This window comes from Camelus bactrianus, chromosome 3 (assembly GCF_048773025.1).
Source record: "Camelus bactrianus isolate YW-2024 breed Bactrian camel chromosome 3, ASM4877302v1, whole genome shotgun sequence".
Lineage (NCBI taxonomy): Eukaryota > Metazoa > Chordata > Mammalia > Artiodactyla > Camelidae > Camelus > Camelus bactrianus.
The window spans coordinates 55,729,187-55,748,664 of record NC_133541.1 but is presented as its reverse complement, the minus strand read 5'-3'; the positions used below and the strand labels follow the sequence as shown (position 1 = coordinate 55,748,664).

Here is a 19,478-nt window from a genome sequence, read left to right as displayed (position 1 = left end):
GGTCCGAGAGGAAGAAGATGTCTAAAGCTTCCTCTCCAGTTTCTAGTCAGGCTCTGAGCATCTCTTTCCAACAGGTTGTCTGGGGCCTGGATACAGAGATAGTAACAATCACCTTTCTCCTCCAGATCAGGCCATCTGAAGCAGATTGCTAGATAATCTCATTTTCTTTCCACACCAGCTTAATTTACCACACAGAAGGTCCTGCTTAAAAATAGCCCTCCTTGGAACGTCCATCACACACGATAAAGGTTGACTGTAAATAGCAATGACCCACCAGGACTTTGGACCACAGCCCTGCATTTCAGAGGGAGCTGCCCAGGCCTCTGGTGAAGGTCACGTAGACAGCTTCTATGGCCACGTGCACATCACCAGCTGATTCCTTTCCTTTCCTTCTCAGGCCCAACCCATGCTCAGAAGGGAGGGTGGAGCAGGGCATGGAGCCAACCTCCCCCCTGGAGAGGTTCTCTTTCACGTTCCATTTCTTTTAAATATGACCAAAGCCAAACAAATGTGTTACCTTTGCATGGGGGTACTGACTGGGAAATTGCTTGAGAGGGCCTTCTGGGGCTGGAAAGGTTCCTGATTTGGGGGTGGCTGTATGGGTGTAAACACGTGTAAAAATTCCTCAAGCTGTAAGTTTAAAATGATTCAAGCACTTTACTGTGTATTGTGATATCCTTTCTTCATATGATATACTCAGCTATTTTCTAGGCTCTCCTGTGTTATTTCATTGAACAATTGCAGATTGGAGCCAACCAAACTGATTGCATGGTCCTCTAAAGAGTCAGAGTTTCCAGTTTGCACATTTGGCCATAATGATCCCCAGTCCCTCTGACTCGTGGGGGCCTCCCTTGGCAGAACAGGCAGCAGGCTAGAGGTCCATGGGGCTGACCAGCTGCTCCACAGACTGCGCTCTGAGGGTTGAGGAGGGCGGGGTTGAGAGAGGAGTTTAGGTTTATTCCCCAAATAACTCCTTTGCACACATGCTGCCAACTCCCTTCAAAGTTCGGGGGCTCTTTCCACATCTAGTGGCCTAGTGGTTCTTGCTATAGGGACAAGAACATAAGTGGTGTGGAACTGCCCTATCACTGGTTATAAAGGAAATCTGTTGTGAGCTTGTTCTCTTTTCTGCTCCTAAATCTGGCTAGAGCCTGCTTGTAATAGAGCCCAGATTTGACCAGTAGGCAAAGGCAATGCCGTGAGTAATGGCCAAGTAATAAGATGAAAGGCGCCTGGGTCCCCGAACCCCCAGCAAGCCAATTGCTCATTTCAGAACTAGGAAAGGAAGCCAGTGGGACAGGAGGGACCCACATTCTTCCTTTCCTGAGTCTTCTCTTGTGCTCAACAGCTGCATCACATTTTCTTCAGCTCTAAACGTTAGGGCAACTTCATCCACTTGACAGAAGTTAAAGCATTTTCATGTGTATTATTGCACGTAACCACTGCAGTAGTTCTAGGAGCAGATATTTTATAGATGAGGAACTCAGCCTCAGCTGAGTCAGAGCTAATGATGGCTGGGCTAGGTATCCACCTCAGCAGCTCTGCTATCCACAGTCTGTTCATGCACTGCAATTAGGTGAACAGAGCTGTGTGGACAGTAGTGAGTTCCCCATGCCTGGATGTAATCAAACATGGGCTGGTGATGTCACAGGAAAGAGGTAAGCCTGGAAAGACAGTGGGACTAGGTGACCCTTAATATTTTTTTGAGGTCCTCCAAATTCTCTGATATTTTGATACCTGCAACACGGGCTTCTTCGAAACCATTTTCCCCCCTGAAATTTAGAAGTAAAACAATCTCTGAAGAAGCCCATTGCTATGAAAGAGACAATACAGAAAAATGCAAAAAGATTCAAATGAAGAGACTAATGAGATTTTTGAGGCTTCAAGAAAGGCAAAGTTTAATTTGCATATAGGCATAACCCACACCTCACCCAGCAAGTGTTAGGCCACAGCACAAACCCCTCTGTCCGAGTCACAAATGTCAGCAAATTTGCAAAGTAACTGGACACAAAGAATATACTTCTCAAAGTAACACATAGGTTTGTCCGTCTCACATACACAGAAATAACAACGAAATACACTTAAATCCTCTGCAAAAGAGAGATGAGGATGGTAATCAAGTTTGGACAGCACTTTACAGATTACAGTCTAAATCATTTTGTCCTCATGACAGCCCTGTGAGGTAGGTAGCATGGGATTGACTCCATTTCACAGATGAAGAAACTGAGGATCAGAGAGGTTTCAGCACTGGCCTAAGGTTTCCCAGCTTTCGATGTCGATCTGGGTCTAGAACTCAAGACTAGGATGCTTAGACCAGTGCTCTTTCACAACTGCCTTTTCAGGGAAATATTAATGGTTGTACAAAAAGCAGTGGTTCAGCATCATTTAGTAGAACTATTGTTTTTTCTTGAGCAGATGAGATCCAGTACAATCAAATCATGTTTATGTCATGCAGTATAGTAGCCAGATGAATAATTTTCTGAATCATTCATGTGTATATATCTACAACAAAATGGTTGTTTTCTACCTTAGTTCTGCCCTGCCTTAATTATAAGTCACTGACAGACACAGAGATATGACACTCTGGTTAGATTTCACTGACTCAAGTCTTATTACCAGGATTCACATAGTGGTGTCTGTAATCAAGTCATCATTTAAACTTACAATCTGTTGTCTTACTGAAATGAAAATGAATCTTATTCATTTATTCCTTCTGGCTGTGGACATTAGCCTAGCTCTGTTCTTTAGCTGTAAGTAATATGTTCTCTTTTATACAATTTCAATAGCAGTAAAAATGATAAGCTTCACAGGTTGATTTTTTAAAAAAATCTTACAGTTTAAAGTGAAGAGAAAGGTGCCCCCCCACCCCTGCCAGGGGGAATAAAATCAAACTTTGAAAAGAAAAGCTAAAGAAAATCCTTTATTTTAAAATAAAAGTTAATTTTATTGGGAACAATCCCTCTACTGCATTACTCTTTTTAGTTAAGAATTTAAAAGTGGCCCAATCATCACCAACCCAAGGTCTTGCCTTGTATAACACCAGGAGGAAAGAAAAGGTCAGGTGCGTCATCACACACACTCCAGCCTGGAATATAATAGATTTTTCTCTTCCAGGATATCCAGTATCTATGAGTTTTATTTGTGTTTAAGTGGTACTTTAAGATGAATTTAAATTTAACAAACAGTAACTGGGGACTTGGTGTGACAGCGACTTTAAAATACTGCAACACAGTAGTTTAAAATTCCCTCTTTAAATTCCTTCAGAGAAACACTAAGGAAAAGTGACAACATTCTATTTCATGCCTGAATCTGTCACATAATATATGGGCTCAAGTAAGAGATTTATTCCTGTAGCAAAACTGGATGTCTTAGTTAATAACCAAAGGCATATCCTAAAAGCCCCAAGATAATTTCATTGACAGTACAAAATGTGGGTATTCATCTGAAAGCATGAAATTGGATTTTACTTCTGAGTTTCTAGGTTAATTTTGCAGTAATATAAGGGTTTCCTACTTGGCTGTTAGAGGCTGACCTCCCACCTACTCATAGAAATGGGTTTCACATAATGGAATATAGGCAGACACAGCCAAGAGTGCACGCTCAGACAATCACACAAAACTTGTAAGGCTGAAGTCGATGGGGGCTTAAAACAATCAAAGGAAACCACAAATTGTTCTTAGGTATTTAAAAAGTGACCAAATTGAGCTTTTTAAAATGTGCTTTCCTCTCCCAGCTGGCCCAGAAATGATGCAGGTCATCAAAAGCAATTCCCTCGGAGGCGGAATTGTCGCTCTTGCAGCTCAGACTAGGCTTCAGACTCTAGGAAGCACAAGGAGGGGGTGTGTGACTCTCGATAAAACGCATAGACAATTGACAGTGCCCATAGTTGACCACTGGGGGGCGCTTCCGACATCCTGCAGGAAATAGGCTTGCCAGCTTTGTCACTAGTTGAGGAAAACCTTTATACCAAAAGCGGAGGAACATTTGGAAATTCCTCTAGTTCCTATTTTTCTTTAATAAGAATGTCTGAAGTGCCACTGGATCATTTGGGTCATAGAATTAAGGGTCCAAATTTCCAGGGACAGCACCCACAGAACCACACCCTCCCCTCTGGAAGGCTTTGGGGACTCCAAGAGCAGAATCAGATGCATCGACCTTTCCATGTGTTGTCCTGCCGGAAACTACTGGTCTTTCACTGATTTGTCCTGGTTTTGGTTCACCTTCCAAAATTGTGTTTTTTCAGCCAAGTAAGTTAACCTTTACTTTCCTTTTCTTCTTCAAGACCTTGAGGTGGTTGGTCCAACTGACATAGATTAGTTCAAATCCTTAGTTTCTGAACACTGAGAAATAAATGGCAAGTTATGCATTGTTAGGATCCAAACAACCCATGCTTCTTATCATGCATCAAGATGCATCAACCTCTTATTTGAAACTAAAGAGAAAAACAAGCAACTAGTTTTGTTTTTTTTAAGAAAAATAAAGCATCCGTAAGTCACCTTCCTTGGGTTTAGTGCTACACTGTTGGCTAATATGAGCTACTGAAAATATTTTTGGAATGTTCTTCAAATATTATAAATATTTTCTCTTATTTACTTGATATTTCACTATATACTTATGTACAGAGATGGCCCTTACCATGCAGGAAAAATATACATTCTCCACCTCTATGGTACATTATCAATTCCACTGGGTCTTCTAAGCCAGCAAGTTTAACTTATTAGTCAGCTGTCAGCTCTAGCAACATAATTAAAGTGCAAAGAAAGAGGGAAAACAGCCAAACAGATCAATTTTCTCATTGTCAGCATCAATGCGCCTCACGCCGCTAAGAGATAATGCCGGGTGCAACAGGCTCAGATAACAACTCTATATTTTTTTCTTCCTTCTTTTAACGCAAAGGTCTCCCTGAGAAGAGAAGAGGGAGGTAAACGAGATAGCCCTATTTCTCCAACAACCAACAATCCTGGGAAAAGCAAGGTCACTTTTCCAACCCCGGGTATGAGGACTAACCCATGCATTGGGTTTCCTGACCTAAGAGCTGTTGAGTGTTTGGGCCACTTCCCAAACACTTAGAATATTTCCACTTAGAAATATCTCCAAATTTAAAAACAACGATGACTGAGGAAGAACTGTCTACCAGTAGCACAAAGAAAGGTGGGTTTTAAAAAGCAAATCCCACTAAACAGATTTCTTAAATTAAAAAAAAATACAGCCAATGTTCATAGTGAGACTAAAAGTGCTCTGTGTACATCGGAATAGATTCCCACGTTACCAAGAGTGGCGGGGGTGTGGGGAGAAAACTAGCACAGCCAGGCGCAGAGATGACTTTGAGTGTATTTTTTCACTTAGCACTGAGACCCACTCTTCCCGCAGCACTTTGTGACCTTCTGTCGTACTCCACATTTTTGTCCACGAGGTGCAGGAGCATCTTTTTGCAAAGTCTGCACCCGCCTCTCCAACAGCATTGGCTTCTGGGCGCCACAGCCTCAGGAAGAAGCCCCTCACCCGCTCCCCCACCTCGAGACGGCCACTAGTTGGACTCCTCTGGGGCACAGCCACTGAGTTTTTAATTACGGAAACGTTACATTGCAAATCCACTTGACTTCCAATAAGTCTTTCCTGTCCTGCTGCCTAAAGACTGAAAGAACAGTTTCAGAACATGCCATTCGTCCAACACAAACATTTATAATGCACTGAGAATCATGCACATGCTGTGGACTGAAATTGCTTATGGTGTCGGCCCATCCCTGCCGAGGCAGCCTCCACTCTTCTGGAAGCTTGGAATAAAGGAAATGTAACAGAAGCAGTTAAATCCTAGGAGAAGACTGGGAGGTGCACCAGGCCAGTAAAGTGCCAGCAAAACATCACAGGCCTTTTCCCCAGACTCTTGTCCCCGAGTTCTCACAGCACATGGGGCATAGTTTCAAATTCACCTTCTTATCTGCTTCATTAAAGTGGCTACCAGCACCTCCCAGCTGATACTCCCTTATGCAAATAAGCCCTCCGCTTTACCAGATATCAATCTCTTTCACCTTCCCACCCAAGCCTGCAGCATCTGTCTTTGACCCCAGCCAGCTGGGCTTCCCTGGCTGGAGACAGAATTCCAGTTTTGTTCTGTCATCTTCGGTGGACAAAGGAGACTGGCTTCGTCCCCATCCCCCCACCCCCCGAACTCCCTGCCCCGTGGGAGGCATGGCCTGCACAATTCTGTCTGCTCTGCTTTCCAAGAAAATTCCACGGACTCGGGGCAAGGCTGGATCGTCATGCAGGGAGCCGAGGTTCAATTTTTAGTGACAGCTCATACAGTGTATCTTCATCTATGATGAGGGCTTTGTCGAGCAAGTAATGAGTGACCTGGAGAATAAAGGGAAATGCCCGCTTTTAGTTCTTTCGCAACGCCAGTATGTACACTTTCTGAATGGAACCTGACACAATTCAACATTTTCTCCTAAACATTTGAAAACTTGATGTACCTAAAAAATTTATGAATATTTTCTCACTGCAAAAAAAAAAAAAAAAAAAAATCAAACACCTCTAGTCCTCTCTCATCTCTCAAGCCCAGGCACTTCCCTCAAGAAGCAACACTGTTAGGAGTTGGCTTGCATCATCCCAGATGTTTTTCTGTCTTTCTAGACATTACCATGCACTTACAGAAATCATTTTTCCCCTTACAGTCATAAGTGGCATCAAAACGGTACATCTTATTCTGCTTTCATCAAATTAGAAGTTATGGAGAGTGCCTCATGTCATACAAAGAGCTCAAACTGCTGTGCAGTATTAATAGTGTGATATATCAGAGTTCATTTAATGATCTCATACTGACGAGTGGGTTTAGTTGCTGTCAATGTTTCACTATGACACAAGTTACAGTGAAGTCCTTATTAGCATGCTTCCTGGTGCTCATGTGTGAATGTTCCTCTAGGGCAGACACTGGAAATGAAAGGAAAGACACTGAAATGAACATGTTGGAGCATGGGGTATTTCCATGAAAATATTTCTGTATTTTTATTGAGATACAGTGGACTCCAGTAAAATCAGTAGCTTGATTAGTTCTGACAAATGTAAACACCCATGTAGCTCACATATATAGCATGATAGAGAACATTCCATCGCCCCAGAGAGTTCCCTCATGCAGCTTCCTGATCAGTCTGCTCCCAGAAGCAATCACTGCTCTGATTTCTAACACCATACGTTCGTTTTGTCTACTTTAGAACCTCACGTACATGGAATCACATGGTATGTACTCTTTTCTGTCTGGCTTCTTTCACTCGGCATAATATTTTGAGATTCACCTATGTTGTGGTGTGTTTCAGTGGCTTGTCCTCTTTCATTGCTGAACAGGGGGTCCACTGTGTAGATACACCACAATTCGTTTATCCGTTCGTCTATTTATGGACACCTGGGCTATTTCCAATTTTGGGCTGTTAATTAAGAAATGCTGCGAACATTTTATACATGGTTTTTAATGGGCATGTTTTCACTTCCCCTTTCGATAAATACCTAGGAAAGAAATTCCTGGGTCATAAGGTAGATGCATATTTAACATTTTAAGAAACCTCCAGATGACACAGTTTTCCAAAGTGGTTGTCCCATGTTACTCTCACTAGCAATGTATGCAAGTTCTGGCTACTTGGAACATCAATTTTTAATTTTAAAAGGTAATATAAAATGACCTCTAAAACTTTTGTACCAATAGTACATGAGAGTACCTGTTATCCCACACTCTAACTAATGTTTGCTATTATCAATATTTTAAAACTTTGTCTGATAGCTGATAATGATACCTCTTTATAATTTGCATCTCTTTTCTTATTAATGAAATTGAGCATGTTTCAAATATGTATTGGATATTTTTGTTCTTCTATGAGTTACCTATTTATAGCTCTACCAACTTTCCTATTGAGTTGTTTATGCTTTCTTGAAGATTGACAGGAATATTTTTATTCTGTCTCTTTGTTTCATATGTTACAAATCTTGTCTCCTATTCTACTGCTTGTATTTTGACTTTTTAAGTAATTGCCCTTTGTCATATAGAAGTTTTAGATTTTGAAGCAGCAAACTTTATCAAGCTTGTCTTTTACAGCTTTTGCATTCAGTGCTTAAGGTCTCTCAAATCTGAAGGTCATGAATATTTTATCCTACATCTTATTAAAATAACTTAATGTTTCTTTTTTATTTAGGTAATGAAATCATCTGGAATGGATTTTTGTGAATGGTGTAAGATGGAGAGCCAAAATTTCTATTCCATTTACAGGATGGTCAATTTCTTTTTGGCACTTTCTTTAAATGACTCCTTTAACCCATACTAGATTTTCATATAGACAGAATGTGCACCTGGACTTTATCCTGCTCCACTGAATTTGTATTCCTGTACCAATACAGTCCTGTGTTATTCACTATAGTTTTAGGATATGTGTCTGTATCTGGCAGGGAAAGCTCTCCCTTACTCTTCTTATTTTTCAAAAAGTCCTCATCTTTTCTTTGCCTATCTAAGCGTCCTTATGATTTTCATAATAAGTATGTCAAGTTCCATGAAATAATAGGGAAAACTGGCTGTGAGTTATATGGGATTTCTGTCCTACCTTCTCAATTTTTCTGCAAAGCTAAAATGATTCTAAAACATAATATCTTAAAAAATGAAAAGGAAGGAAGGAAAGAAGGAAGGAAGGAGGGAGTAAAGAAGGAAAGAAACAAACCAACAAAGAGGTAAAAAAACCAGTTGTGGCTGTGATGGAGAGAGGAAGGGGGTATAAGATGTGAGATGAATCTTGAAGGATGAGTAGGGACCACATAATGCAAGACTTCTTGCACATATCAAGAATTATTTATTTCCTTATCCTAAGAGCAAAGGGAAGCCAGTAAAATATTTTATGCAAAGGGCAAACAACTTCCACTGTGTGTTTCTAAGAGTTCTATCTGGCTGTAAATGGTAGAACGGATATTGCCTTCTAGAGTGAATGCAAGTAGACTAGGTAGCAGATATTGGTAGCTTGTACCAGGGGTGGTGGTGATGTAGACAGCTTCACAAGGATATAGGACATAAAATAGATAGGATTTGATGATGATAAATGGATATCATCATTTTGCCTTCTTTCTTGTTTTTTTTTTCTAGTCAGAGTTACCAAAGGTTTGTCGATTTTATCGGTCTTTTCTTTGAGTCAGCTTTTTGTATTATTGATCAACTCTACCGCTGTTTCCAATTCATTAATTTCCCCCTTTTTTCTTCATTAAATGCTCTCACAACCACACAATATTACCTTTGGTTGATGGTCTATTCGATAGGAAGTCTGCTGGAACTGGCGTATCTCTCTGATGATGTGTGATATCTAACAGAAAAACAACAATGACAAAAGCAAAGTGAAAGTATTTCCCTGTGTTGCAGTACATTCTACTGGGAGCCCGTCCCAGAGCAGTTAGTCACTTCCACCACTGAGATAACTCGAGCACCGCCCAATCATGCTCTCAGCCCAAAGCCTTCTTGCCCTTCAACGAGCCACATGAAAAGCCAACAGCAAGAAGACACTGAATTCATCATCAGGGAAACAGCAGGCACCAGGTGGCCTCAGGTTAGGGAGGGGCAAGCCCTGGGTACTACTGATGGGTTCCTTGCTTCTCACTTGGTGCTCAGAACCCAGCTGTTCGACAAAAAGCCGTCAGCATCTATTAGTGGTCAGTCTTAGAAAGCCATCCTTGGACGTTTATTCCCCACCCTCCTTGTCCAGACTGCAAGCTGAAATGGCCCTGCAAAAATTTACTGAATTGGCCAATGTCAGGGATCAGACCCAGTGTCCACCACCTCTTCCACCTCAAGATTAAAAAGCAAACAGGGACTTCCATGATGCAGCCTCTTCTTTATAAGCCACTGAAGTCATTGAAACAGGCTGATTATGAAATTTTCACCTACCATTCTCATCTTGGAGAAATTGACAAGGCCTTCCTCGGTAAAGTTTGGTGTTCCTTCTTCAATAAATGCCAGGTCTGTCAGGTACATCCCCAGATAAGGAACGGCAGGGGGGTTACAACTGCAAAATCAAGAGGCACTGTTCTTACCTACATTCACCCAAATGTCGACTTACCTCCCCAGTTTAAACAGGAAGCCACTGGGCTGCTCCCATCAGGAAGAATGAAGTCTTTCAGTTCCATTTTCAGAAGCATGTTCACAATACGCAGAGTTTTAAATATGTCTCGCAATAGAATATGATACAAAATTACAGCCCATGCTTGACTATGTGTTTGAGACAATGGCATTTCAAACAACAGGATGTCTCATAGACAAAAACAAAATGTTTGCTAGCGGCATTCGCTTGCAGTGTTTGTCTGCAGTAGTTGTAAATTGACCACACTTCCCCGAGGGATGAAAGCATGTAGGAAACCCCTACGCCCTCACCTCATTAAAGTGCAAACATTCAACCTTAAAGAAGTAGGTGGAAAAATCAACGTGATTAGAACTTGTAAAACTTGTTTTCTGTTTCAGTTAATATTTAAATGTTTTAGAAGGCATAGACTTAATTAATATCACATCTGTACACTAAAGTGAGACTTCCTTTGTTTTTTTTGGAAGGGGGATGCACTTGGTCTCAAAGAGTCTAGAGACTGAGAACATGGCTTTTTGATCCATGGCGAACTGGGTTTGAGTCCCAGTTTGACCACTTATACTAAATGATGCTGGGCAAACTCTGAACCACAGTTTCCTCGTCTGTAAAATGGAGACAATAAAACTGATTGTTTTCGTTTGTTATGAGGCTTAAATAAGACACATCAAGCACTTAGCATGAGGCCTGTCATTTAGCAAATATTCAGTGAATAGTCCTTGTACTATTGTTGTTGTTGTTACTATGAGTCTTTCTTTCACTCAGGGCATCATAGGGAAGTATTTTCTAGAGGAAGCCAAGTATGTGCAGTAGATCATAAGAAAACAAGTGGCAGGAGAATAGATTCTATTCTCTCTCTCTGTCTGTGTGTGTGTGTGTGTGTCTGTGTGTCTGTAGAAAGAGAGAATAATCCAGCAATAAAAGGCCAAAAATAAATGTCAATAATCAATAGGTATTAGAATATTTAAATTAAAAAATCACAGGAAATCACTGTGTTTAGATTAGGAAATACCAAATCAAGAAACTTTTTATAGTACAAGATGGCTTGATTTACTGTGGTGACACCTTCTTTTTATTCAGAATGCTCTGAGACCATGAGTATATCCATTACATGCCAAATGAAAAGGAAAATCAGAAAAATATCTAGATGATGGGAGTGGTTGCCCATCTGTTTTTTCTTTTCAAAGCAAAGCAGGAGGTAGGCAACTACTTGTACACAATAAAATTATATGAATGTATTTCTGAATTAGGAATAATTTAATAATTAAGATAGACATACTTTTTAAGGGTTTCTCTGAGATTTTTAAATCTTCCTTCAGATGAAACAGTCTTCTGAAGCTTGTCCATTAGAGCTTTTGTCTAGAAAGAAACAAATAACTTAGAATGTCACAAAAATACTCCTATGGTTTGATAAGGTGGTGAGTTACCAAAAGATGCTCACTTCTCTTCTACAGTGGCAGGTACTGATACCTCTGTCAGACTACTGTGATGTGATATGATTTTCAAAATACAGAGATGGGTCATTATGTTTAAATTTTACGTTTAAAAAGGGAAAGAAGAACATGCGGAGAAGAAAAAGGGACTATACTATTCATTTAGCCAAAAAGAGAGAAAATGTGTAGAAAGGAAAAACTGTACTGCACAGGAAACTCAGGAACTTAAAGAACTGAAAAGCACACGTTGAACAGGGAATCTTAAAGGAGAGATCTCGTGTCAGGGAGTTTCCATGTGGAATCTTTTTGACTGTTAATTTCCACGTCATCAAAGCACACACTAGGTTGCTTGGCTATGGATGGACCAATACCCTCCAGTCCAAATCCTTTCCTTTGTTAGAAAAGTGTAACTGATAATGACCAAGAAATAAAATAAAATTGTTGTTGATGTTGGTCTGGAGTTTCTTCCACGTACCTGGGAGAATGGGAGGGTGGCCGTCAGAGATGATGGCCCCCTGCCGGTAACACCCACAGCCAGGCATCTCGGCTGGGAGAGGCACCTGGAAGGAAGCTCAGGCTGAGGCTCCTCAGCCGACTCTGTCTCAGTTTGGAGGGGGGCAGCACGGCTTCAGGAGAGCTTTCAGGGCAACTCAAAGGGCCACCTTCCCCCTCCTGGTTCCTGAGGGCTCTAGGAGAAGACGGCCAGCAGGGCTTGGGCAGAAGCGGAGGGTTGAGGGGAATGGAATGAGGTCAAGAGGTCTTCCTGCCTGGTGCTGGGCTGGCCCTTGGCATCAGAGAAGCTGAAGAAATAGTCTGTCCTACAGTCACAGACCAAATGTGGCGGGCTCCAGGGAACATATCCTACTGGGCATTCTGGATGTCTCCCAGACTGGGCTCGGAGCTGGAGAGAAGACAGCTACAGAGCAGATGGAATCAACAAAAGTGTCTGAAGTAGGGCATATCTGCAACCAGGACCTACCTCCCGTGACCGGGCTGAGGCACCGGACCCTGCAGCACAGTCCAGCACCCGTGCTAGAGCCTCTGTGAGTGACCCACAGACCTGACTGCACTGGCGTATTCTGCTGAATGCCTCTACAGGTAATGTATTCAAATTTGAAAAAATAACTTCAATATTAGTCTTATCATCTCTATTCCATAGTCAGTTCAGTTATCCCTAAACCTGCATCCTGTCAAAGACATGAATATCATTTAAGTCAACCACAGGGAAGGACTAACATTTTGTTAAAGAGGATTGAAGAATCTCTTGGTGCCAACCTCAGAGGAAAAAAGAAATGAGAAGAAGAAAAGAGATGGCAGAGGAGTGACTTACTGACCCTGATGGAGTGTGACATGCGTGTGACAGGATAATACGGTCTTTGCATCCAGTGCCCAATGGCTGAGGCCACCACTGCCTCACAGGGAGGCAACACCAGCCACAACAAAGGGGTCAGTGTTCAGCTTTTGGATGCTGATATAGCTGCTTGAAGCTCATTTTTAAAATGGAATTCCAATACCCATTCATTATAAAATCTCTCAAAAAACTAGGAAGAGAGGGTTGCTTCCTCAATTTTATAAAAAGTACTTACAAAAAACCTACAGGTGATACCATCCTTAATGGTGAAAACGGAAAGCTTTCCCCCCAAGATCAAGAACAAACTTAGAATGTCCTTTCCTCACCATCTTATTCAACATAGCATTGGAAAGTCTAGCCAGAACAACAAGGCAAGAAAAGGAAATGAAAGGTATATAAATTAGAAAGAAAGAAAGAAGATTGTTCTTATTTACAAGTGACATAACTGTCTATGTAGAAAATCCCAAGGAATCTACAGAAAAATTCTTCTAGGACTAATGAGTGAGCTCAGCTTGGTTGTGGATACAAGACACAAAAAGCAATCACCTTTGTATATACTAACAATGAAAGTGTGGAAACCAAAATTAAAACCACAATAACCTTTAAAATATCTCCAAAGAAAAGGAAATATTTAGGCATAAATCTAAGGAAACATACAGAACTTTTATGTTGATGATTTCAAAATGCTGATTTAAGAAATAAAGAAAACCTAAAGATATGGAGAGAAATACAGTGTTTCTGGACTGGAAGACTCAATACAGAAAAGATGTCAATGCTTCCTAAATTGATTGGTTGAATGAAATTCCAATGGAAATCTCAGTAAAGTTCTTTAGACATAGTTTTTATTCTAAAATTCATATGGAAAGTCACAACACCTAGAGTAGCTAAAATAATTTTGAAACAGAAGAATAAAGTGAGAGGAATATAGAAAGAACACTCAATTCTCCATGGTAAATAAAACAAATAATCCAATTAAAGATGAGCTGAATACATAAGCAGACATTTCTCTGAACAGGATGTACAGATGCAAACAAGCACATGAAACAATGTTTAGCAGCATTAGCCATTAGGAAATGCAAATTAGAACAATGATGAAATATCAAAGTGGGTAAAATAAAAAACAGAGATAACACCAAATGCTGACAAGAATGCAGAGAACCTGTTCACTCATACATTGCTGACAGGAATGCAAAGTGGTACAGGCTGTCTGGGTGAGAGTTTGGCAGTTTCTTATAAAACTAAACAGATAGTTACCATGTGACCAGCAATTGCACTCTTAGGCATTTATCCCAGAGAAATGAAAACGTACAGCCACACGAAACCTATACATAAATGTTCAGAGCAGTTTTATTTATAATAGCTAACTCTGAAAATAACCCAGCTGTTCTTCAAGGGGTGAATGGTTAAACAAAATGTCATATATTTATAACATGAGTACTACTCAGCAATAGAAAGGAACTAAGTATTTACACATGTAACAACTTGAATGGCTCTCAAAGGAGTTATGCTGAGTTTAAAAAAAGGCAATCTCAAAATACTATATACTGTATGATCCCATTAATAGAATGTTCTTGAAATTACAAAATTATAGAGATGGAAAACACATTTGTGGTTGCCAGGACTTAGGAAGGGGGAGGGAGGGAGGTGGCTGTGACTATAAAAGTGTGGCAGGAGTGATCCTGGTGACAGAACTGTTCTGTATCTTGACTGGGGTAGTGGTCCCATGAATCTACCCCTGTAATAAAAGTGCATAAAACAAAACACACACACACACACTCACACACAAATGAAAACATGTAAAACGGATGAAATGTGAATAAGGTCGGTAGACAGTACCAATGGCTAACTTTGTGGTTGTGGCACTGTCGGTAGTTAATGCAAAATGTTACCATTGGTGTAGGAGATACCTACTCTTTCTCAGAATGGCGTATGAATCTACAATGATCTCGACATTAAAAGTTTTTTTAAAAAAACAACTTTTATAAAAGCTGTGGCTTTTATTTGCAAGGCTTAGGCTTATAGGCTTATAGGCTTCATTCACAGAAGAAGAGTTTGCTGGTTCTAAGGGCCAAATCTGGGATTCTTAGAGCACTCTAGTTTTACTAAGGAATTAGAGGAGGATAAAAGATATGACTTCGGCTGGGCTTCTTGCTACATAGGGAAGAATTTAAAAGGCTTGGGGAGAGAAAAGAAGATAGAATACTGTAAGAAGTAGTGCTTCTGAGGGGGGCTTACACCCTCAGAAGGGGCAACAGAAACCAGGTAGTTCTGAGGAATTGCCAACAGAATACATGCTCTTCTTCCTGCCTGAAACCCTGGGGGTGGGCACCCTGAAGGTGCCCTTCCCCAACTGTGGGTGGTCACACAGTGGCCTGTGGAAGAAGGATACACAGAGGGGGCCTGGCATAGACCCTCCTGGCCTCTGGCACCCATGGGACATGGAGGAGCCTAGAAAATTCCCCCAACACCCTGTGAGAGGGCCAAGGTAGTTACCTAGTGATGCAGAGTTAGCCCACCCACTAGGGATCACCAAGGGGCAGGGCAGCCTGTCGTCGAGGTAATACACTGAGAACTGAAGGGGAGGGGAGGTCAGCCAAGCTCCCTGGATGCAATAACCACATCATGTTCCTGGAAGGGTAGGTCCACCATTTGAACACCAGGCACGGTCAGCTCACAGCGTTTGCACCCAATGACCCATCAGCCAAAGCCTACAAGAGGCCAGTGAGTGCACACAGCCTCTGATGATCTGGAGAAGCCCTCCCCAACACCCACAAACACCTGGGGGAAACCAGGAAGGAAGAGCGGGGAAAACTGTGATGTCACTTGAATCTTGAAGTTATATGAATGAAAACAGTAAGCATGAACACGCTCAGTCCAGTTAAAAGAAAATTAAGAAAGTTACATTTCTTCACATCCCAAGTCATTAGGCAAAAACTCAGCTACATGAATGACAAAGAAAAAGGTGAATATGGAGGCCCTCTGTCCCTGGTTTTTGTCCCTAAGGCGTCTGTATCTTTACTTTGAGGAAGAAAGAGTAGATTCTCCAAACATCACCGTGTTCACTTGGAATCAGTGTGCCCTCTCTAAGTAACTCAGGGAACAGCTCCCGAGTGTTAGCCACATTGTTTGAAGTTGCCCCAAATATGTTATAATGAATGTTTTGGTTTGTATTTTCTTTTCTAAATTAACCACTTAGAAATGCACATGAGTGGAGTCAATTAAGTGGTAAGAACACAGTCAGTACCCAGGCTGGCACCTTTCTTTGGCAACAGAGCTGCTCATTTTGATTAATTATTTCCTCATTAGTAATATTTATCTTGGCTCAGGTCTCCGGGCCACTCCTCCTCACAGCAGCGGGAGGTGTCGCACGCTGACACTCACCTGCTTGGACACCTTGGCCCAGGTTTTCTTCAGCCGGTAGATGGCACTTCTGTTTAAGGCTGAGGTGATCTCCAGCACGCCGTTGTAGTTGTGCAGGCATCGGCAGATGTCCGCCACCGCCACCCACTTCTCAATCGCGTTGGCTCGGGAGCTGACATCGGCGTAATTCATTATCTGGGAGGCCACCAGGTTACTCATCTGAGACAACGGAAAAGCCGAGAGAGGCCAGCTAAGAGCCAAAGCGACACATGCAGGCAAAATACCTGAATTACCTAGAGAAACATCAGGGAAGCAGGGGTCGAGGCATGTGGGGATCAGAGCCCATTTTAGATAATAACTTTCTGTCAAGACTTAAGTCTATAATAATAACAATAACCAAAACACACTCACAAACACCTGTTCATCCTCAGAGTGAAGAGAGGGGCTGTTTGGAATTAACTTGCTTGGAGAAGAGGTGATTTTGTTCATCAGTAACTTTGATAAAGGAGTTATTTCCAATAATTATTGACAGAGTGGAACAGAATGAACTAACTCTTAAGGAACAGCAACCTTTGCAGGTCAGGGGTTTCACTTCTTGGGGCCTCTCCCCATGTTCCTTGGGTCCCACAGTGTGGGAATATTTACTCTAGGAAGGCTGGGTTATCACAGAGAAACCCCCAATCAAATCAAACTCTAACCTATCAATTCTCAAACCAGAAACAACTGAGTGCAGGAAAAGAGAAAATATTTTCACCTTCTTATTTTGCTGAGTTTTTTTTTTTTCCACCAGCAGTTAAAAGGACATATACTTTTCAGGGTAAGTACTGTAATTCTACTTGTTAAAGCCAAGAGAAAAAGAGGCAGCTTGAGAAAGCTGAACACTTAGAATATGGAAAGGAAAAAGATAGAAGAGAATTGATTACTAACAAAGGGAATATGGAGTCCAGAATCTCACATCCATACACTAAATCTGATGAGGGCACCCATTCTATGATAAGTCCATAGGTATTTTCAATCTCACAGGGTCTTGGAATTATCATGGTGCAAAATCATTAAAGAAATAATTTTGTACCGAGCACCTCGTACGGACCAGGCATTCTTTTGGGTTGTGGGAATAGCAGAAATAAATAAATCAGGCTCCCTGACCTTGAGGCACTGAGCCCAGTTAGGCGGGAAGGTGAGGGAGGCAAACATAAATAAGTAAATCTCACCCAGTGAAATGCAAAGCTAGGGCTGTTTGGAGAGGAGTGTGAGAAATGGAGGTAGCAAGGGGCCTAGTACAGAGGAGCTTCTGGAAAGAGTTGTGCCTGCACGGAACCCTAGAGGATGAGTAGGAGCTAGCCACTGCTCTCCATCAAAGCAGAAGGGCATGTGCAGAGGGACAGGGTGGAAGGCATGGGGGACCTGGCAGCCATCTGAGGAGCACAGGGGTCGGGAGAGACAAGGATGACAGGCGAGCAGGGCTCTCAAGGTCAGGCTGAGCATCTGGGGCTGTATCATGAAGAGGAGGGAAAGCCACTGACAAAATTTTGTCAAAGAAAGTGATAGAATTAGATTGGCCTTTGAGAGAAGTTATGTCCGTGACACTGTGTGAAGAATGGGTTGGGGGCAGTGAGATAGGGGTGAGGAGGAAAGTGAGTTAGGAGCTCTTGGAGAAAAAGATGAAGGTCAAATCAAGGTTATGGCTGTGGGAAAGTAGGGGAAAAGAAGGATCTGAGACATATGTAGATTCAGGGTTTACTAAAATATTGTGGGGTGAGGGCGGAAGGAATAAGAAAGAGTCAAAGACGACCTCTAGATTCAACACTTGGGCAAGTGAGTGAATGGTGAGGCCATTACTCGAGACCAAGAACAGAGAACAAGCTGAAGAAGCAGGCTTGGCAGGTGTGAGAGGCGATGACGACGCCTTCCACTTGCAACCTGGACACAGTGCAGATGGCCATGCAAGGAGGGACTATGGGTCTGGAGCCTGGGATTGAACTTCTGATTCGAGTGTCTATTACGGCCCAAGTGTAAGTACAGCACAGGCCAAAAAAAAGGGCATATGGTCCACAGCAGGGGCTCTGCTTCTCAGAGAGGGGCCTAGCTGGTCAAGTGTCCCATCCCTTAGGAGGCAGTGGCATTGATGCTCATTATGTGGTAACAACCACTCTACATGCACTTTGTGCAAAGCATGGTCTTGGGAATTGACACCTTGTTTCGTACTTTGATTCTGGATGACATTAATTTACCTACAGGATTCCTGGCAGTCTTTTTTTAAAAGAGAAACATCATCATTCCTTTTACTGTGGTTCAGTAGAACACGAAAGGGAACTTTCCTGGATAGGCCTGAACATTCCAACATCTTTGGTTCCAACGCAAGACTAAGACCACTAGAAGAGCTCCAACAGGGAGTTGGAGGGCGTAACAGCTGGAGGAAAGCAGAGGGAGAGATGGACTGGCAGCTGGTCCGGCTGCACACAGCCACAGCAGCACTGTGACTGCTCAGCGAGGTTCCCTTCCAACCCGGGAATGCATGTGTGCTGAACGTTCAGTAGTGATGAGCAGGAACTGTACCAACCCAACCTGACCAGCACCAGCACCAGCAGGGGCCAGTGACACATGTGCCCTTGGAACCAGTCAATCTATGACCATGAAGAAATAATGATCATGATAAAAACAATAGCAGTTAACTATGTGCTACTGAGCACTGCCCAGACTTGCGTACCTCTTACGTCTGAAAGGTAATTGGACACCATTACATCACTGTGAGCTCTTACAGGAGATTTAAGCTTTTTTTTTTTTTTTTAAACATTTTACCAGTTTTGTTTAAAAAGTGGGTGGCAGACTTCTTTTAATTAGAGAAGGAGTCTGAAGACCCTCATATTTACCTTCCTGTAACATGGCCCACCCAAGGCTTCATTTCTATGGTTACTCACATCATTGAAGTGTTGGCTGGTTTTCATAATGTAAGGTGTTCTTTCATTTTTATCCAGCTTCATCCACCCCTGCCCCAGAAATTCTCTGAAAGTTCAAAACAAAACACAAAATCAATTAAGTTTTTTCAGTGGTGTCTATGAAACTTGACATTGCCCAGCACCTACTGCTGCCAATCTTCTCAAACGAATTTTAACTCAATTCTAGCATTTCACCACTTGATGCCAAGAAGAAAAAGATTTTTCAGTTTTCAGCTTTCTCTTACAAATGTTTGGAACTTTGTCCCTATTAGCATCATTATAAAGGCTTCGCTGAAACTGGAAAACAATG

General features: G+C 41.9%; 1 protein-coding gene across 2 annotated transcripts in view; it reads right to left on the bottom strand.

Annotated features, from left to right (window-relative positions):
• Positions 1–1,881: 1,881 nt before the first annotated feature.
• The window catches only part of RASGRF2 (Ras protein specific guanine nucleotide releasing factor 2), a 208,535-nt gene continuing 190,938 nt past the window's right edge, over positions 1,882–19,478 (bottom strand). For both annotated transcript variants that reach the window (XM_010949238.3, XM_045512437.2), the window contains 6 exons: positions 19,151–19,235; positions 16,254–16,451; positions 11,368–11,447; positions 9,902–10,019; positions 9,255–9,323; positions 1,882–6,351 (listed from right to left, as the gene is read on the bottom strand). In XM_010949238.3, coding sequence (XP_010947540.2) covers positions 6,259–6,351; positions 9,255–9,323; positions 9,902–10,019; positions 11,368–11,447; positions 16,254–16,451; positions 19,151–19,235 — 643 coding nt within the window. In that variant the 3' untranslated portion in view covers positions 1,882–6,258. The remainder of the gene's footprint in view (positions 6,352–9,254; positions 9,324–9,901; positions 10,020–11,367; positions 11,448–16,253; positions 16,452–19,150; positions 19,236–19,478) is intronic.